The sequence below is a fragment of the Platalea leucorodia genome (assembly GCF_965183815.1).
Source record: "Platalea leucorodia genome assembly, chromosome: 5".
Taxonomy (NCBI): domain Eukaryota; kingdom Metazoa; phylum Chordata; class Aves; order Pelecaniformes; family Threskiornithidae; genus Platalea; species Platalea leucorodia.
In genome coordinates, this window is record NC_138827.1 from 53,293,608 (window position 1) to 53,311,089 (window position 17,482).

General features: G+C 53.0%; 1 protein-coding gene across 1 annotated transcript in view; it reads right to left on the reverse strand.

Moving 5' to 3' along the window:
• Positions 1–5,071: 5,071 nt before the first annotated feature.
• Positions 5,072–17,482, reverse strand: part of NMNAT2 (nicotinamide nucleotide adenylyltransferase 2) — a gene marked incomplete at both ends in the record, with an annotated part of 29,165 nt that continues 16,754 nt past the window's right edge. Inside the window, 10 exons of the mRNA XM_082312121.1 lie at positions 5,072–5,174; positions 5,316–5,383; positions 5,637–5,738; positions 6,703–6,779; positions 8,120–8,164; positions 8,280–8,360; positions 9,016–9,145; positions 10,337–10,415; positions 11,142–11,209; positions 11,937–12,025. Of these exons, the coding sequence (XP_082168247.1) occupies positions 5,072–5,174; positions 5,316–5,383; positions 5,637–5,738; positions 6,703–6,779; positions 8,120–8,164; positions 8,280–8,360; positions 9,016–9,145; positions 10,337–10,415; positions 11,142–11,209; positions 11,937–12,025 (842 nt within the window). The remainder of the gene's footprint in view (positions 5,175–5,315; positions 5,384–5,636; positions 5,739–6,702; positions 6,780–8,119; positions 8,165–8,279; positions 8,361–9,015; positions 9,146–10,336; positions 10,416–11,141; positions 11,210–11,936; positions 12,026–17,482) is intronic.

Sequence of the window (17,482 nt, forward strand, 5' to 3'; positions counted from 1 at the left end):
CTTACCCTCAAGTTCAGCGTGGCGGCTGAAGTTCGCAGCGCCACGCTGGCCCTGGAGATTCCCCAATTTTTCAAAAAGTGGTCCGTCCCTCAGTCACAGGAGGAAGGAGATGCCTGGTGCGTGAAGGTGCTACTGGCTGTAGAACAGCCTCTTCCTACAATGTTTCTCTGAGGTGCAGGTGGGGTTGCTTGGTATCAGCCTTGGGAGTTTGCGTGGTTCAGAGCCTGAAGTTCACAGCTGAGAGGTTCTCCACCCCCTGCAGATCCCCTCTCCTGGTCTGTCACACACAGAAGGACTAGAGTCTCTGTCCTTGCTTTTGACACTGCCACCACCACCTCTTCCCCGTGTTCTCTGCGGGGTCTTCCTTGCCTTCGGTAGCTCAGGAGGCAGGGAGCGAGCAGCGTGAAGTGGCAGCTGGGGGAGATGAGTTTTGAGCCGTGGCATCAGTGATGCGTCACATCGCTTTCTGCTCCCAGCCTGCCCAGTCCTCACCTTGCTGGGAGTGGTGCTGGTGTTGTTTTGCTGTGGCTTGGAGATTTGGCATCAGATGCTGCTGCTGACCCTTTTCATAAAGCTGGAGGTCTTCCACGGCGCTTCCCAGTGAGGTGGTTACTGTTTTGCTAAAGGGGAAAACAAAATGTGCCAGCTGCCTTTGAGCTCAGGGTGATGTGCTGGATGGAGGAAGAAGGGGATCCCAGGCTAGCAGATTAGCAGAGGAGAGAACTGCTGGGGGTCCTCAAATGGAAAGTCTTTCCTGTTCCACCTGCTGCTTTCAGCCAGGAGGAGAGGACCCTCTTTCTTTCTCCTGCACTTCTTTTTGAGTCCCAAAGCCCCTGACGGATGGCTTTCTTGTCAGAGCTCCTCCTGGGCAAGCACAGGTCTCCCTACCATCCCCTTACACACTCAAGCACAACCTTTTCTTCCAAGACCAGCCAGTTTGGTACCAGGCAGTTTCCTGGGTGTCTCAGAGCCTGGGAGAAGCAAGGTGGTGTCCCCTCTGCACAAGCACCCAGGAACCTGCAGCAATTGTCACAGAAATGGGGGCTTTCTCCAGGGATCTGCAGCTACAAGCTCTCATGTCTGAGAGCCCGGTCCCATCCTGCTGGAGTGCCAGCACCCTGATCTGATCCATTTAAAAATATTGACAATGTTTTCAATGCGTTTCTGCCTCTGGTTTGGTGCTGCCCATTCCCCCCTCCATCCCTCCCTCCCTCCCACATGGTGCTGGATGTTTCTCAGAGGCTTAAGTAGTTGTCCACAGCGTTTTCCACTGTACGTCTGAGCAGAGCCTGGAGGATCTGAAGACTATGGTGCTCCCTTCACCTACCCATGGCTTTCCTGTGGGTCCAGCTCTGTTCTGATACTGCTCCCAGTTTCCTTTAGATGCCACTTCAGGGGAAAAAAGAGGTAGCATGTGCTGGAATTCAACTCTGTTGAAGCCCTCTGACCTGCATGGTGGTAAAAGAGGAGATCCTGGATGGAGGAGGACACTTTGGGGGACATGCTCACCCCTTGTTAGCTCTGATTCTCTGATAAAGCAGCACCCATGCTTTTGCTTGATAAGGATATACCAAGTAATATGTCTGCCTTATACTTTTATTTAAGCGAGATGTATTCTTGCCTCTGGCATGTGTTCCTTCTCCCGTTGTACAGCATAGGGACAGGTATTATGGACCTGACTTTATTTTAATACGAGTTGGGTTTTTTGAAAGGGAGGAGGTCAATAAATACTGAATACTTTTGGCTGGATCTTGCCTACTGGTTTATTTTCTCTAGCTCCCTGTTTTGGGTGAGTTTGGCCATCAACTGTCCCAGCAGTGTAGCTGCTTGCGCTCTTTGTGCTCACTCGGTCTTGGTGCTGTTTTGAAATGACATCAGTAACATCTTTGTTTTGTTTTCTTTATTACATAATTTAAACATTTTGCTGATAAAGTTTTTTTTTTGTCAATGACTGTTTTTTTCATATAGCAACAGAAGAAAAAAAAAAATTAGGCTCCAAAACTTTTGACAAAGGTGAAATCGGTGGCATGGCAACTTCAACCCCTTTCCCTCCCCCCCTATTTTTTTTTTCCCCAAAAGGCATTAGAAGTTCATTTCTCTTTCAGCAAATTGCACTGTTTAAAAGTGGAGGTTCAAAGACCAAAACCCACGAGCTTCTTCCCACCCCTCCCCTGCACCCTGGAAACCCCGATCTTCACCTCCCCGGCGGTCACATGGATCTTCAGGGATGATTTTTTTTTTTTTTTTTTCTGTACCCACCCAAAGACATTTTCCAAACCAATCCCAGAGCTGAACGACCTGTTACAAACCCCCCATCCCACCCCACCCCGTACTGTGAGTTTTACTGAACGGATACACAAAGGCGCAGGTAAGACTAGTAAGACAGAAGATACTCATCATCCCTACCACAACGCTACGTCTCTAAGGCATGCCGTCCTAACCACAATGGGATGGGAAGCCGGCTGGCTTCCTGTGCATCCCATCTCGCATACCTGAGGGAGGGAGGGAGGATCTGAGATGGCTCTTGGACGTGCTGCCTGCCTTCTTTCTCCATCTCCTTTGTCTTATTTCCTTTTGTCTTTTCCTCAGTTAAAACCCACTGTCTTTCCTCTCGCTTCAAAGAGGCATCACTCCTTCAGGAGGTTAAAATCCCTCTGTGTGTGCATGTGTGTGTGTTTTGGAGGCTGGTTGCTACCATTACTCTTTCTCTTCCGGCTTGGAGCTAAGAAACATGGGTGACATCTGGCAAGGAGGGGAGGCTGCTGTCTGAAATAACTTCTGTGTTGGGGTGGAGAGGGAGGAGAGACTTAAAAACTGAGCACATGAGAACAACGGGTGGAGAGGAGTCTAGCTACTGGCTTACGTACATTGGGTGTCTCATGGATGAGATGTCCCACCACAGGCACCTGCCCAGCTTGTTAGCTAAGGGAACTCAGTAGGGTGTTAGTGAGCAGCTTGAACTGGCTGAAGACCTCCCTGGAGAAGAGGCATCCCTGCACTCCCAGTCCCGCACAGTCTTGCCACCCTCTCTGCTTTGGCATCTCCTCACCCCGTGGGATACGTACACAACCGCCTAGTGATACCAGAGCTGGCACTGAGGGATTCAGCTGCTGAATTTACAACAGTTCCCAAACAAGACTCTCCATGCGGAGGGAAATCTCTGGCAAGGAAAGACAACTTCTAGCCTTTGGGAAAGTCACATCACTTCTGTCTCTCTTGCTTTCCCTTCTGGGAAGGGCTGTCCTCGAGAAGTCATTAGCTACTGCTCGTAAAACCCTGCCCGCTGCAAGGAGCCTGTGCCTGTAGGTTACTTTTTGTCCAAAGTTGCTTGCTGTTACAGAGATGCCAGCAGCATCCAGCAGGTCACCAAATTTAGCACAATGTCTCATCTTTGGAACTTCCACAAGAGCAACTTGTGACCCTTCGTAGATGTTCAAGGAAAAAAAAAAGGTAATTTCAGCTTTTTCCCTGAAACACCCTGGAGGACTATCAGCCTTCAGGTGTCTCAATGCAACACTGTCCCTTGCTGGGGACCAGCAGCTAGTCACAGCGCTGCCCTAGGAAAGCCACAAAGCCAACATGGGCAGCAGTCATGCCTTGGTGGGGGGGTTCTAGCCTGAGCCTAGTTAGCCCAAATTTGTGGGGAGTGGGCAGATGTCCAGGAGCAGCAGGGCTACACACAAAGCGACAGAAGGTTAGAGAGAGCAAAGGGAGAGGAAAAGGTGAGGAGTAAAGCAGGACTGTACTTTCTTCCTTGTGGCTGTGACCTTTCCCAGGGGCTGTGCAGGGTCCTTGCACCCTAGGGATGCTCAGCTGGACAACGGCCTGCTTCAGCAACTCTCCTCTCTGCAGGACTTAAATAATTTTCTTTTGCTCCATGTTATCTATCTGCCCCAGTGTTAATGCAAGCATCTGCACTAGGCTCCATCCCTGGCATTCGGGGGCATGTCACAGGCAGGAGAGCAGGAGCTTGGCTTGTCTCAAGGGATGTGTGAAGCAGCCAGAGCCGGTTTGGGAGAGGGAAGGTATCATGCATTTAATAAACTCATTAAGGAGAGGAAGAGGGTAGGAGCGGAGGGAGAAAGGGGAAGTTTACAGACAGGAGTGGAGATCTGAAAGCTAGAGGATGGGGATGGACCCAGCCCCTATGAAGCTCAGTCAGGTTTGGGGCAAATTCTCACCAGAGGCTTTGGGTCACCACCTGCTTCTTCCTCCCTCGTTTCTTGGCTTCATAAATGGCAGGTCCCTTTCTAGGTGCTGCGGGCTGCTCCTTCCAACAGTGGGTTGGAGTAGAGCATCACCCCAACTCCACTTGCCTAGGGCGTGGCTTGGGGTGGGTTGGGTTCACTTGCAGCCAAGGAAAGGTGAGACATGACATCCCCCCTAGTAATGCTTTGGCAGCAATGCTTGCCAAAGCTTCTCCTCCCCTTCAGAAATGCCCTCTCCATGATTTTTCAGGGCCAGGAGGAGGATTTTGTTAGCTGGGTTGTCCTACTGCTGGCCTGAGGAGGTCCACCTGCCGTGCGGCACTGAGCCAGTTGGGTTACAACTGCCTGCTGCCAACCAAGATTTGTTTGGTCATCGTGTCAAGAGGTCCAAAGGGCTCGCACTAAAACTATTTAAGAAAAAAAGTCCACCTAGATTTATTGAGCTTAAGTACTGTAAGATGATGCAGAAGAGAAAGCCCCTGCTCTGAGCATACTCGGAGGACGGACCAGGGGGACCATTTCCCAGTGACATGCTGGGAGGGGGGTGCTGGAGCTGCCTCCCCTCAAGCACACCGAGCACATCGCTCTTTTACCAGCCCCATCCCCCTGCTCCCTGTGTACAAGGGGGAGGGCAGTTCCCTGAAAAAAGAGACCAAACCATTCCCCTCGGGGATGTGCTGCGGTTCCCTGGACATTGCTGCACGATGGAGCGTTGGCGCTGGGGGTGAGAGGCAGACACGGGCAGGAGGCCATGGGGTGGGGAGAGAGATGGAGACACAGACTGAGAGAGAGAGAGAAAAGAGTGATGGAGAGCTCTAGGCAGGCGGGACATGAGGGCTGTCTCGCTGCAAGGCCTCTGGCACTTAGCCAGAGGCGTTGATGTAGAGCTGGCTCTTGAGGATGTAGTCGATGACGGGCTGGCAGAGGTAATCCACGACGTGTCCGTCCCCGTGCTGCAGGGCCAGTCTAGGGGTGTGGGGGGAGAGAAAGGAGTCAGAGCCCACTTGGGTGGGTCAGGTGGCACCTTGGTGTCCCCACAAATGGAGGGGCTGGCTTGGGGGCACCCCTCTCCCCACCCCATAGCAGGAGTCCCCCTGCATCACCCACCTGCTTTTGGTGGAGCTGACGACCGACATGGGGTGGTTTGAGTCGTCCTTCACCACCAGGATGTTGTTCTGTAGGGGAAGGAGGAAGAGAAGAGTGAAGGGATAGCCTGAAAGTGGGCATCTGCCCTACCAGCCCCCCCCTGCCCCACTGGCCTCTGGGGGCTGCTGTGTGGTGGCCCCGTTGCTCATCCCACCTAGCAGTTGAGAGCATCTGGCCTCAAGACATCTTGTGCCCTGTGGCTGAAGCGCTCCCCTGCGTAAAGAGAGGCTGTGGGTCTTCTCACAGACACAACCTTCTCCAGCCGTGCATGCATTCACTTACTTTGTACTTGCGGAGTATGGAGGAGTGGTTCATGATCCGGTCAGGGTCTGCTCCATCCCGGGGTACCACCACGATCCCAAACTCCCCGACGATCACTTCCATCTAGGAGCAACCCAAAGCAGGGAGAGCTTTCATAGCCATCCTGTGCAAAATCTGCCACTGTCTGCTAACCCCCCTGCACCATGAAAGCTGGGCCATGGTCTGGATGGAGACAGAAAGTGAATTTGAGGCTATCTGGACAGTCTGCAGTGGATGAAATGAAAAGGCACAGGGTTAAATCCTATCAATAGACATTGAGGTTAAGTTTTAGGGAGGGCTTGTCATAGTAGAAGGAAGGCGGCAGCAGAAGAGGTTGCCTGAGGCGGATGTGACCTCTGCCTCACTGGAAGGCTTTAAGAGCAGGATGGATGTGTTCGTCCTGACAGAGGTCTTGTAAGGTTGTTCTGCCCTGGGCAGAGAAAACCTGAGTTTGCGCCAAGGCTGGTGGCCAAGTTTGCTACTGCATGGGGATGGCTCCCACTGCCTCACCCATCTCAGGGCAAACCAGGCTCAGCCGAAAGAGCTCTGGGTCAGCAAATTTTATTAAGTGAAAGCTGTTGATTTGTCTGTAAATGTGTTTCATTTCTAATGTTAGGCCAACTTTTGTAAACCTCTTATTTCCTGCCTCCACACCTCACTGCTGGGACTTTCATCTGCTTGATGCTGGCTCCTTCCAAGGGACAAGGAGTGGGAGCATAGCCTTTGGAAATCCCTTGGGACTGGCTTACCTGCACCCTGGGTGATGTCCTCTGCGTAAGTGGGAGCAGGGCTTGGGTCTGTGGAAGGGGAGGCTGGGCAGGGTTGGTGACTTGGGAGCAGAAGACCCTGTCCCTCAGGCTGCCAATGTGTAGGAGAGGTGAGGGTCAGGATTGGGATGGAGGAGGAGGTGGGGATAGTGGGGATGACTCCTGCCATCCTGAGGGACCCAGGCGGCTCCCAGGAGTGCTGGGTGTGGGAAGCAGAGGAGGAGGAGGAAAGGAGCCTGGGGAAGAGGAGCACAGAGGGGCACCTGGTGGTGGTGACTCACATCTGCCTCATTCCAGAGACCGGGGATGCAGAAGGACTCCAGCAGGTCGCTGCCACAGAGCAGTAAGATGCGAAGCTCTGAAGAAAAGAAGCAGAGAACGTCAGAAGTGGGAGCAAACGGGGCTGAGCAGGCACCCCCCCATTGCCATGCTACTGTGTTGCTCAGGGGAATCCTCTTCCACACAGACCTCCCCTGCCAAAACAAGTCCTGCTAAAGATCCTGTGGTCCTTCTCGCATCCCTACTGGTACCAAACATGAAATGCCCCCCACCCTACTTTATTTCAGCTCCTCTCCCGTGCTGCTGGGTTGTTGTCAGCATTGCTATGTGCCGTTAAACTACGGCTGTGCTCTAGCCCTGGAGGTGGGGTATCCCCGGGGGAAGGGAGTAATTTCTCCATGCTATAGGCACCTGCAATTGCTTCGTGGTCTGCTGCAGGGGCTCCAGACACGGGGCAATGGGGAGAGCCCAGAGGACTGCTCAGAGCCCTGGGCGTGACCATGTTTGCTTTAGCAAAGCTGATCATGAAGTACCAGAGGTTTTCCTTGTACACCTTGGAGGACTTCTGTGTCCTCCCTTTCTCTCCCTGGGCTGGGACTGGTGCTCACTGACAGCTTGCTTTGAGGGCTGATTTTGCTGCTCAGTAAGCACATCAAAAAAGTTGTGCTGCGGGAAGGAGCTTTCTGCTCCAACGGGCCTGTAAGGATTCATTTATTTGCACAAATACCAGAGGAAAACCTGCCCGGAGGGGTGAGAAGAGGCGGCTGCATGGGATGGTGCCTCCCTGATTGGCATTTCCAGGTGGCCAAAGCCTTTGGGGTCTGAATGGTACTGGTGCTAGGATGGGTGTTTTGCCAGTTTGTGTGTGACCTAGCCCATGAAATGGGTCTCAAAACCACCAGCAAGCTGTCAGTGGGCCACGCTCCTCATGCAGAGCTCTGGGTGATGTATGGTGGTGCCAAGTGCATGGCAGCCTGGTGGGTCTAAAACCCCTAAAGGGCTTTGGAGAAAGGAGCACCATGGCTGCTCGGGCGGCTGAAATCCCTCCCACTGCTGAGTGCGAAGTTCATCAGGGCCGTGGGCAACATGAGGATGTGGGTGACACCACTGCCGGAGGGCAGGTTTCATGGTGCTTGGGGTGACTTTCAAGGCACAATGCCATGGCAGGTCTGTGTTAGTGCTGGGAGCCAGGTCTCTGTGGTTTGCTCCCTTATTTTAGGCTGCTTGTCTGCCAACAGGAATGGGCTCAGGCCAGTTTAGCGCTGCTCCTGTTTTACTCGAGCCCTGATAGATGGCACTGGGACAGGATGATGGTCCGGCATCCTTTGCTCACCACCAGATCTGTTCTGCAGTCACTCCTGAGCCACGTAGTGCTGGCCCGGAGGAGCCAAAGCGATGTGGAGGGGGCTGCGTACTCACCAATCTCCTCGTATCTCATCACCGTCCCCAAGTTGGCGTTCTCATCTGGGGAAGGGAAGCAAAAGAGAGCTGCTGGTGCCCGGCCTGGGAGAGGGGACTGGGAAGAAGGCTGGGGGCTGGCACCGAAGCCGAGGAAATGCTGGGGCTTTCCTTTACCTACCCACAAAGGTGAAGCGCTCCATGGGTGGGCGAACGCAGCAAATCCGGCTCAGGCTTTCTCCCACCTTCCCCAGGATCTTTGCTAAAGGTGAAGAAGAAAAATTAACCAGAGACAATGATGCCCTGGCAGACTGACCCGCACAAACACTTCATCCACCCTGATCCTGCAAGATGCTCCTGTGCCCAGGTGTGGGAACTGCTCTCAGCACCTCCCCACCGCTGCCTCTCATGATCTTAACGCCTGAGAGTGCTATGCTGTGCCTTGAAGAGACCAGCTGGACAGTTAAAATCACTGAAAGAATCATAAGATGTTTGTTTTTATGGGATTTAAGTAGTCCTCCCTCTTCTCCCCAGCTAATACCTCCATGTCCCACATCCTGCCGGCTCATGGGGGATCCAGCTGCATCACCTCTCCTGCCAGCTTATCCCTTGTACACACCCCACAGGTACCAGGTAGCCTTTCTCTTAGCTGCTCTCACTGCCTGAACATCATCCAGCTAAAGACCAGTGAGCGTTCACAGCCATTTTAAGCCGTTGTTGGCTCCCCTTGCTGTGCTGGATGCTAACTAACTCCTTCTTTGCATCCCCACCTGGCCCTGGGATTGGTGCATGGAGCCTGATGAGTGACCTGACCCAAAAATGAGATGCTGGAGTGCCTTTCTTAGCGCTCGGCAGCCCTGACTGGGATGTGAGGGGTGGGTGGTCATCCCCCTCTTCCCTACCCCTCTGCCACCTACCCGCAGTGGGCTTGTTGGAGACGTTGTTGTTGTTCTGGTAGATGGTCTGAGAGGACTCATTCTGGGGCTGGCCGATCACAGGGGTGATGGAGGGGGTGTTGACGTTGGAGAGGATGCAGCCAGTCACTCTCTGCAACGAAGGAGAGATGTAGCTGGAACAGTGCCTTCACCCCAGCAACATCCCAAAAACCTTTACAACCCCTGTATCGAGCCTCTGCACCTCAGGCTGAAGGTCATCTTTAGTGACAGGTATGTCCAAGCTCACTTTAGGATCCGCAGTCCCATCTGACCTCACCAGATGGACCTGGGGCTGGCAGGACTCTGTGGATAACAACTCATGATTAAGGCTGGGGACAGTGGGATTAACTTTTTTGTGGGCCCATGAGGCTGGCAAGGCTGCAGCTGTGCTGCCTGCAGGCAGGCATTGCCCCCATTGTCTAGAGGTGATCATAAATTCTGATGAATAAATAAAAATACAGCAGCTGATGAATCAGTGGTGCAAAGCCAGTGACTTACATGTTACACTGGGAGCAAATGTGCCCTCTTCTCCTCCACCAGTCCCTGCAGGAGAAGGAAGGCATCTCCAGGGGCTCCCTGGCTTTGACCCCACGGTCCCTAGATGTACTGGACATCCTGCCGGGCCGGTTAATGCTACTTCTGTGCCTCCTGTCTGGGCTGCCTGTGAATTTGTATGATGCTGTTTTATCCATTTCCCGTCCTTGGTTTTCTCGCTAGATCCAAGTGTTGGCAGCAGCCCTGCTCTCCCCGTCCCTGCGGTCACCCAGAGCCTTCCCCCTCAGCTCTCAGGCCTGCCTGGGCTTTGGAGGGACTTTTCCTCTTGGGTTTTGTGCTCCCTAGGGACTTCCCAGATGCCAAATTTTCCTGCTGAGTCATGCCATTGGGTTCATACAGCAGTTTTGGCTCAGCTGGTGAGTGGGGATGCCCGTCCACCTCTCCTTCCCCTCAGGGTGGAGCACGCGGTCAGCATTAATGATTTGGCTTATGCCCACCCCTGCCTTCACTCTACCTTCACCCCTGCTCCGCTCCTGGTGTGTGTGGGACTGGGACAGCTGCTGGATCTGGCTGGAGGGCTCAATTCGCTTTCACCATCAGGGCAAGGAGCTCAAAGCATCTGTGACAAGGTAACTCACGCCTATTCCAGGTCAGGATTTCAGGCATGTTCCTGCAAGTCTTCCTTTTGTCTATCCCAGCCATATTTTGGTTGTTGATGTCCATGTGCTGGTGCAAGAGCAACCCTATTCCCGTGCTCTCCCCACGCCCTCACCCTGGGTGCACCCACCTTCAGAGGGGGCTGCCTCACCTTCATCAGGTCGCGGTGGTGCTCCAGCACGCTGCAGGTGGTCTGCCAGGTGTCCTGGTAGCACTCCCAGGGGTCCACCCTGTGGGGAGCACGGTAAGGCAACAGTGTTGGCCGATGGCCACTGCCTGGACCTCCTGGCCGTGCTACCTCCTCCCCACCAGGCTGGCCAGCAGTGCCATAAGCAGCCACCATCGCTCCCTCAGCTCTACTATGGACCATGTCCTTCCTCCAGCCCTTCCATCCAGCTCTCCCTAAAGCTTTGGGACCTGAACGTGTGCCTGGACACCTTTCCACTCTTGGTACCCAACTAACCAGCGTTCATTTGGCTTGGATGTAACTACATGTGGTACAACCCTGTTTCCTGAGGGCAACCCAGAGATGTTTCTGGTCCCAACTCAGCTGCCAGACGCCACGTGGCAATGCTGGGAAGGGGAGAGTCCGTGGGCTAGTGCTGCAGGTGTAGAAAGGAAAGGTGCCACGGCACAAGGCTGGGGTGGGCTGGGTGACTTTGGGCCTCACCCAGACACAACAGACTCAGTGGGGGGCTTGCAAGACCCCCTGAAGCCAAAGGGCTCCCTTGCAGGATAGTGTAATGCTCCTCATTGGTTCTCTGCTGGACTAGGAGAGGAAGGCCTCCGGTTTTTAATCAAGCTTTGGCTGGGAGAGGAGGAAGTCCATCCTAGAGCTCTAGCAGCTGGTGGCATCTCCACTTTGCATGCAGGACTTTGCCACCGCAGTGCCAGAGGAGGGGCAGGGTCTCTCGGGGGCTGCTGGTGCTGTGGTGGGTGCGGGCTCTGCCACTCACCTGATCCAGTCGGAGGACTGGACGGCCAGTTGGCACATGGTCAGGCGGTGCCGGCTTGAGACCAGACCCTGCAAGAGAGGGTGATGGAGGAATGGTTATGGGATGCAAGCATCGTGCCCTGGCCAGTCTGGGCTTGCAAACCTTCCTGGGGTAGAGCATCAGACTCACTCAGATGAGACAGGCCAGAAGGATTCGTTCCTGCCCACAAAAATTTATTTAAGCTCCTGTTTGCTGGAGGGGAGAAGTCCCTGCCTTGCTTAAGCCCTGGTTATGCACCAGTCGGTGAGATTTGCTCAGCACCACCACGTGCAGCCCTGCACTGCAGTGGGGCCAGACCTATGGATAGTGGCTTCTTGATGAAATTTCTCCAGCTTTCAGGAGAGGAGGAAACTCCTCTCCTAATTTGGATTTCCTCCTGCCCCAGAAAATGCTTTTAAAGGTCCCTGTTTGCACTGTTGCCACCCCCACAATAAAAATGGCTTTGAAATCATTTAAACAACAACAAAAAAAACCCAACCCAACAAGATGACCACCACTGTTTTGGGTGAGAATGTTTCTCTTTGCTGTCCAGTACTTTGGCTGGTTATAGGGTCTCGCTGCAGTTTTATCATCTAAAGAGTGAATGGTTTCATCCTCTCCCTCCTCTCAGAGACTTTCCCATGGTCAGGAGCTGCCCCGGGCAGAGGAGGTCCATGAAAGGACCATGGGTGCAGGCAGCACTGCCCAGTGCTCGCCCCTGGCTTCAGAGATACCATCATGTGTAGGAGGCAGAAAGGAAAAAGGGGGACGACCCACCGTCTTCCCGTAGGAGTCGTGCACGGGCGAGACAATGCCACCGATGACGATGAAGCGTCCAGTCTTGTGCAGATAATCCCGGGCTCGCTCTGAAGGAGGACAACGAAAAGGGTGCAGGGGGATTCAGCTGGACCCACTGAGCCCCGCAATGCCCCACTGCCGCCCACCGGCTTTGCCCAGCGCCTGTGGAGCAGCTCATCCTGGCTCGGGCAGTGCTGGGTGGGGAAGGTGACCAAGGGGAGGGCTGGCTTCGTCTTTAATGCCCATCTCATTCAGTGCCATCCTTGGTGATTCTGAGCATGGACCTTCCCAGGGACACCCAGACCTTGTGGAAGGAGGAGTTGGTGGAAGAAGGCAGGTCTTTAGCAAAAGCTAAATCACATTCAAACCCCAAATCACCTTCAACCACCTCACCAGGGCACCAGAGGGGCAGCTGAGAGCCTGCAACGCTGATGAGAGCCACTCAGCAGAGACGGGCTCTTTCAGCAGCTCTGGAGGAGCCAGACCGAGCTCACAAAGTGATGCATGAAGCTGGTTCATTCACTGCCTGCAGACAAACCCTTTCCTTTCTATTTTTCTCTGTCCATAACCTACGTTCATCCTTTCTCTCCCCATGACTTCTCCTTTCCTCGCCTGCTATGGTTTGCTGCTGACTACCAGCCAAAAGCTTTCTTAGCATCTGGAAGGTGACCGACGGCTGTCCTAACCGGGAGCATAACTTCTGACAGGGACCCCTTAGATGTGGGCAAGATTAAAAAAAACAGGATAATAACAAAACCCGCTGCCTCTGTCACTGCCGGGCTGCAGGGACAACCCTGTGATTTTATGAACAGAAAACTTTTTGCTGGCTCATGCGTCAGCGGCTGGCCGTAACTCCCTGCAGAAGGATATCAACATAGATTGGGGGATGGATGGATTGAGAACAGCCCTGCCGAGAAGGGGATACTGGTGGGTGACAAATGGTACATGAGCCGGCACTGTGCACTTGCAGCCCAGAAAGCCAATCGTGTCCTGGGTGCATCACGAGGAGTGTGGCCAGCAGGTCAAGGGAGGGGATGCTCCCCCTCTACTCTGCTCTCAGGAGACCCCACCTGGAGCACTGCATCCAGCTCTGGGGTTGCCAGTGTAAGACAGACATGAACCTGTTGTTAGAGCAGGTCCAGAGGAGGCCACAGAAATGGTCAGAGGGCTGGAACACCTCTGCTTTGGAGAAAGGTTGGGAGAGTTGGGGCTGTTCAGCCTGCAGAAGAGAAGGCTGTGGGGAGACCTTATTGTGGCCTTTCAATACATAAAGTTAGCTTATAAGAAAAATGGAGACTTTTTACCAGGGCCTGTGGTGACAGAACAAGGAGCAACAAAAGAGGGCAGACTTTTTTTAAACTAAAAGAGGGTAGATCTAGGGTAAATATACGGAAGACTTTTTTTTACAATGAGGGTGGTGGGACACTGGAACAGGTTGCCCAAAGAAGTTGTGGATGCCCCACCATTGGAAGTGTTGAAGGTCAGGTTGGATAGGGCTTTGAGCAACCTGATGAAAGATATCCCTGCCCATGGTGGGGGGGGTTGGATCTTTGAATGTCCCTCCCGACCCAAACCATTCTAAGATGTGCTGTTGGTTGACAGCCTAAATAAGAACTGTCATCACGCATGGGGCTGCATGCATGGGTGCTTAGCACGGATGGATCCCTGCCACCCCCACACCTCATGTACTGCTGTTTTGGAAATGCTGAAGGGTTCACCAGGAGGAGCACCACACCAGGACTGAGATGTTCATCCCCATCTGCTCCTCTCTGCTGGAAAGCACTGGGATGTTGGTGGTGAGCTCACCACCTCTAGCTCTAACCCTGTTTGCTCCCTGCTTGCTCGAACCCTGCTTGCTCAAACCCTGCTTGCTCCAGCCCTGCTTGCTCCCTGCTCAATCCAACTCACAGACAGCTGCTGCTGCAGGACGAAGCCTTGGCAGAGGAGAGGAAATATTGGTCTGAGAGCATGTCGTTGCAGTGGGACAGGGGAGACCCCTTCCTGCATGCACTGGGGAGTGGGGGGGCTCACATGCCCTGTGTGCGGGCTCCTGGGGTCTGCCCTGTGTGGTCTCGGACAGACAGATGGAGCTGTCCTGTCAGGGAATGGCAGCTCCACTGCAAGAGCAATGGCAGGGTTGGTCACGGCATGGTCCCTGCCATAGCTGCCAGCTGATCCCTAAGGTCTCAGTTGCTTTTGGGCACTTTTCCCCCTGCCATTTTCCCCTTCTTTCCTTGGGCTGGTCCTGATGCAGCCACCCATTCTGCTTCCCTCTCTGCCTGCAGGCAGGGGACCCCAGGCTTTGGGCAAAGGTTATTATGTCCTCTCCTTTAGAAACCTCTTTGCCAATGCCTCAGGGTTGCACCCATCTTTGTCACGACTCTGCCACAGCGATACTATCTGCTGACACACCTGGCTCCCTCGCCTTCAGCCCTTTCTCCCTCAAATTCTCGCTGCTCCCCCCAACACATGCTATTAAATGTCAGCTGTGTCGTCCCTGGGGCTTTCCCCAGGTTCCCTTCCCATGGCACCCGCCACCCATGCCCGAGCTGGTTCCTCAGCAGCCACACGGCTCTTACACTGCTTCCTCCCTGTGTCAACACCATGTGTTGCCCGTGACCCATCACGCCAAGGGACTTGCCAGAGTCCCTCCAGCCCGATGCACAGTCTCAGGCTGATATTTCTCAAAGTGACACTCAAGGATAAAAATGCTGGCAAAGAGTTGTTAAACTCATGTGGGCTCCTATGCCACGACGGACCTGCCCCAGAGCACACACATTTGTGCGCTGATGCTTCTCTGAAGATGCTGTCAGAGAAGCAAAGAGGGATTCTCACCAAAGCTGGAGAAGGAAAGTCCCATCTTTTCACACCGCAGCAGCAATACCTCCTGCCCCCCAAGCTTTTGTAGCTGTATAACCCACCCCCTTTACTTGAGCTCTCCCGCTGGGTGCATTGCAACCGCCTTGTCCTCCAGGCACACCACGCCTGTGCATGAACCATGGCACTGCTATGGGGGTGCAGCCCAGCAGAAAGTGAGGAAGAAGAGGCTGGAAGGTGCGAGTGTGGGGCAGGTCAGTGGTAGTGGTGGTGGCCACAGCTGGGCTGGCCGTGCCTCCTTTTCTGAGCGTGGGGAGAGTGGTTGGGGAGTGCACAGTGCAGCAGTGCCTGCCCCAGCTATTGAGACAGTAGAAAGAAAAAAAAAGATAGAAAAGGAAAAGGCAAAAAGGGAGACAAGATTGATAAGTCATAAGAAAGTGCTTTTTTTTTTTTTTTTTGCAAGTGGAAGATCTAGAAAATACTTTGCCTTTGCAAAGAAAACAAGCATTTCTGAAGCTAAGGTGACTTTGGGATCCGTCAGCCATCCTGAGATGTCACTGTGCAATGTATCCTACACTTGCAGGAAGCCTTCCTCCCCCCTGCCACCTGCACCCAGCCCCAGCTGGCACCCACTAAAGCTAGTGCAAAGCTCTCCGGCCTGCATAGGATGGCTCCTGCTTCCCTCGGTGGTATAGCTGCATTATTCCTTGGAAATAAGCAGCAAAGCTAGCTCCTGCCATCTGGGGAGATGTTTCCGCATCCTGGCTGATCAACATGGCAGTGGCTGTTGGGGCAGAGGACCCACCCTATAAACCCATCTTTGCCAAACCAGTCACATTCCCATTTCCACTCCAAAAGAAACTTTCCCAAAGAGAAATAGGAAAAAAGAGGGGAAGGAGAACAATCAGTGTTTGCCAGATGCAAACGCAAAGAGGCACAAAGAGGAACATGAGCGGACAGGGGATCCTGCTGCATCTTCTGGAGCTGCTGCGCTGAACTGGGGCTCCTGGGCTTTTAGTGGCTACAGAAACACCTCGTCCTGCTGCTCATTGAAAATTAGCCATGGGCTCATTCACGCCTGCCGGCGCCATGAGGGTAACACCAGTTGGGTTCAAGCACATGGGAATGATGGCTGAGCCCTGAACCACAGCTCAGCATGACGGGCAGGTGAGAGCACAGCTTGGTGGGTCCAGATGTGGGGAAAGGGGCTTTTCCATGGCTACATTGATGGGTATGTTTTTCTTGCATGTTTCCCGGTCAAATGATCCTCTCTGGGTGGTGTGGATGGGGTTGTGCTGTTTAGGAAAGGACAATTCTCCCAGCAGTGCATCTCTTCAGCTCCTGTGCCCTCGCTCCTGCTCTGCTTCAGGGCAAAAATTCAGCTCTAAAATTATTTTAGAGCTCCCTTGCAATGGCTTGGGATAGATGAGGAGCACTCATATGTCAAGGGAGGTGAGAGGGGCTGAGCAGGGCAGGGAGGTAGGGATGTTTCTGAAGAACCGCTTCGGCAAAGTGATGTTTTTTCCTCCAAATTTTGAAATTTCTACTTGAGAATATTGTTCAGCTATTGGGTCAGTTAAAAGTCAACTAAGGAACTATAATTGCTGTGGACTTCCCCCACCCCCAAGGGCGCTGAGCAGCCCCAGGCCCCTGTGACAGGCTGTGGGAGATTTGCCAGCCTCAATAAAACCTCTTCCTCAGACTCGCCTGAAATCGTTTCCCTGGCTTTCTTCCCAGATCTTGTGCCCTGGGCGCGTCAGCCCCCGGAGAGAGAAAAAAGGGCTTAAATCATTTGATTGGTGCAGGAAGTAAAATTCAATTGCCAGAATTAGATGTACTGAAAGTTTCCCTCCCTGCCCTCAAAATCCTAAGCTTGAAAGGGTTAACATTAACAGTTTCGTTTGAACCATATTTTTTCATCTCTGCTGGTTATTTATCCACTGGGAACTGTGTGGGAGTGTCTCCATCCGCCAGCAGGTTTCATCAGGGCAGCGAGGGGACCAAACCCGCTCCTGTGTGTGACTATGGCTATCTGTGCTCCAAGTGGTACCCCATGAAGCACCCTATGGGGGAGCACACACAGAAAAAAACAATATTCTTGTTGGTTTTTTTTTTGCATGGGCAAGGGGGTTTGAGGTTGAACCAGCATCATAAATTAAAGCACAAAGTTCCATGGGTGGTGGGATTCCCTTTGCACCCCACCACGACAGCCCTCTGTAACCACTTGCCCAAAAAGCTAGATGTGCAAGAAAAGCCTCTTTCTTCTCCATTTTGCATTTTAAAAACAGGAATCAGGGGTACCAGCAGCAATTTCTCTCTCCAGTTCTCTGTGCTTGCCTTTATTGATGCTACCGGCTTTCCCATCGGTGCCTTCAAGGTTAATCAATCAAGAAGGAGAGAAAAAAAAGCCATTTTTTTTTCCTGATTCTCCTCTTTCTGGCATCTTTCACACAAACCATATCCCGGGACCTCTTCTAGATTGAAAAAAAAAAAAGACTGCATAGGGTATAAGTTACAGAAAACAGCACCAAGAGACTTTTAAAAAAAATTAAAGAATTGAGCCATGATGTTGGAAGAGGAATTAAAAGGAGTGAAGAAATGTTTTCGGATGAGCCTAGAAGCAGAGGAGGTTCGTGGGAAGGCTGTCCTGACCGTCTTGGAAGCACAGGCAAGAAGGTAACCGAAACGCTTGGAGCCAGTTGCCACCA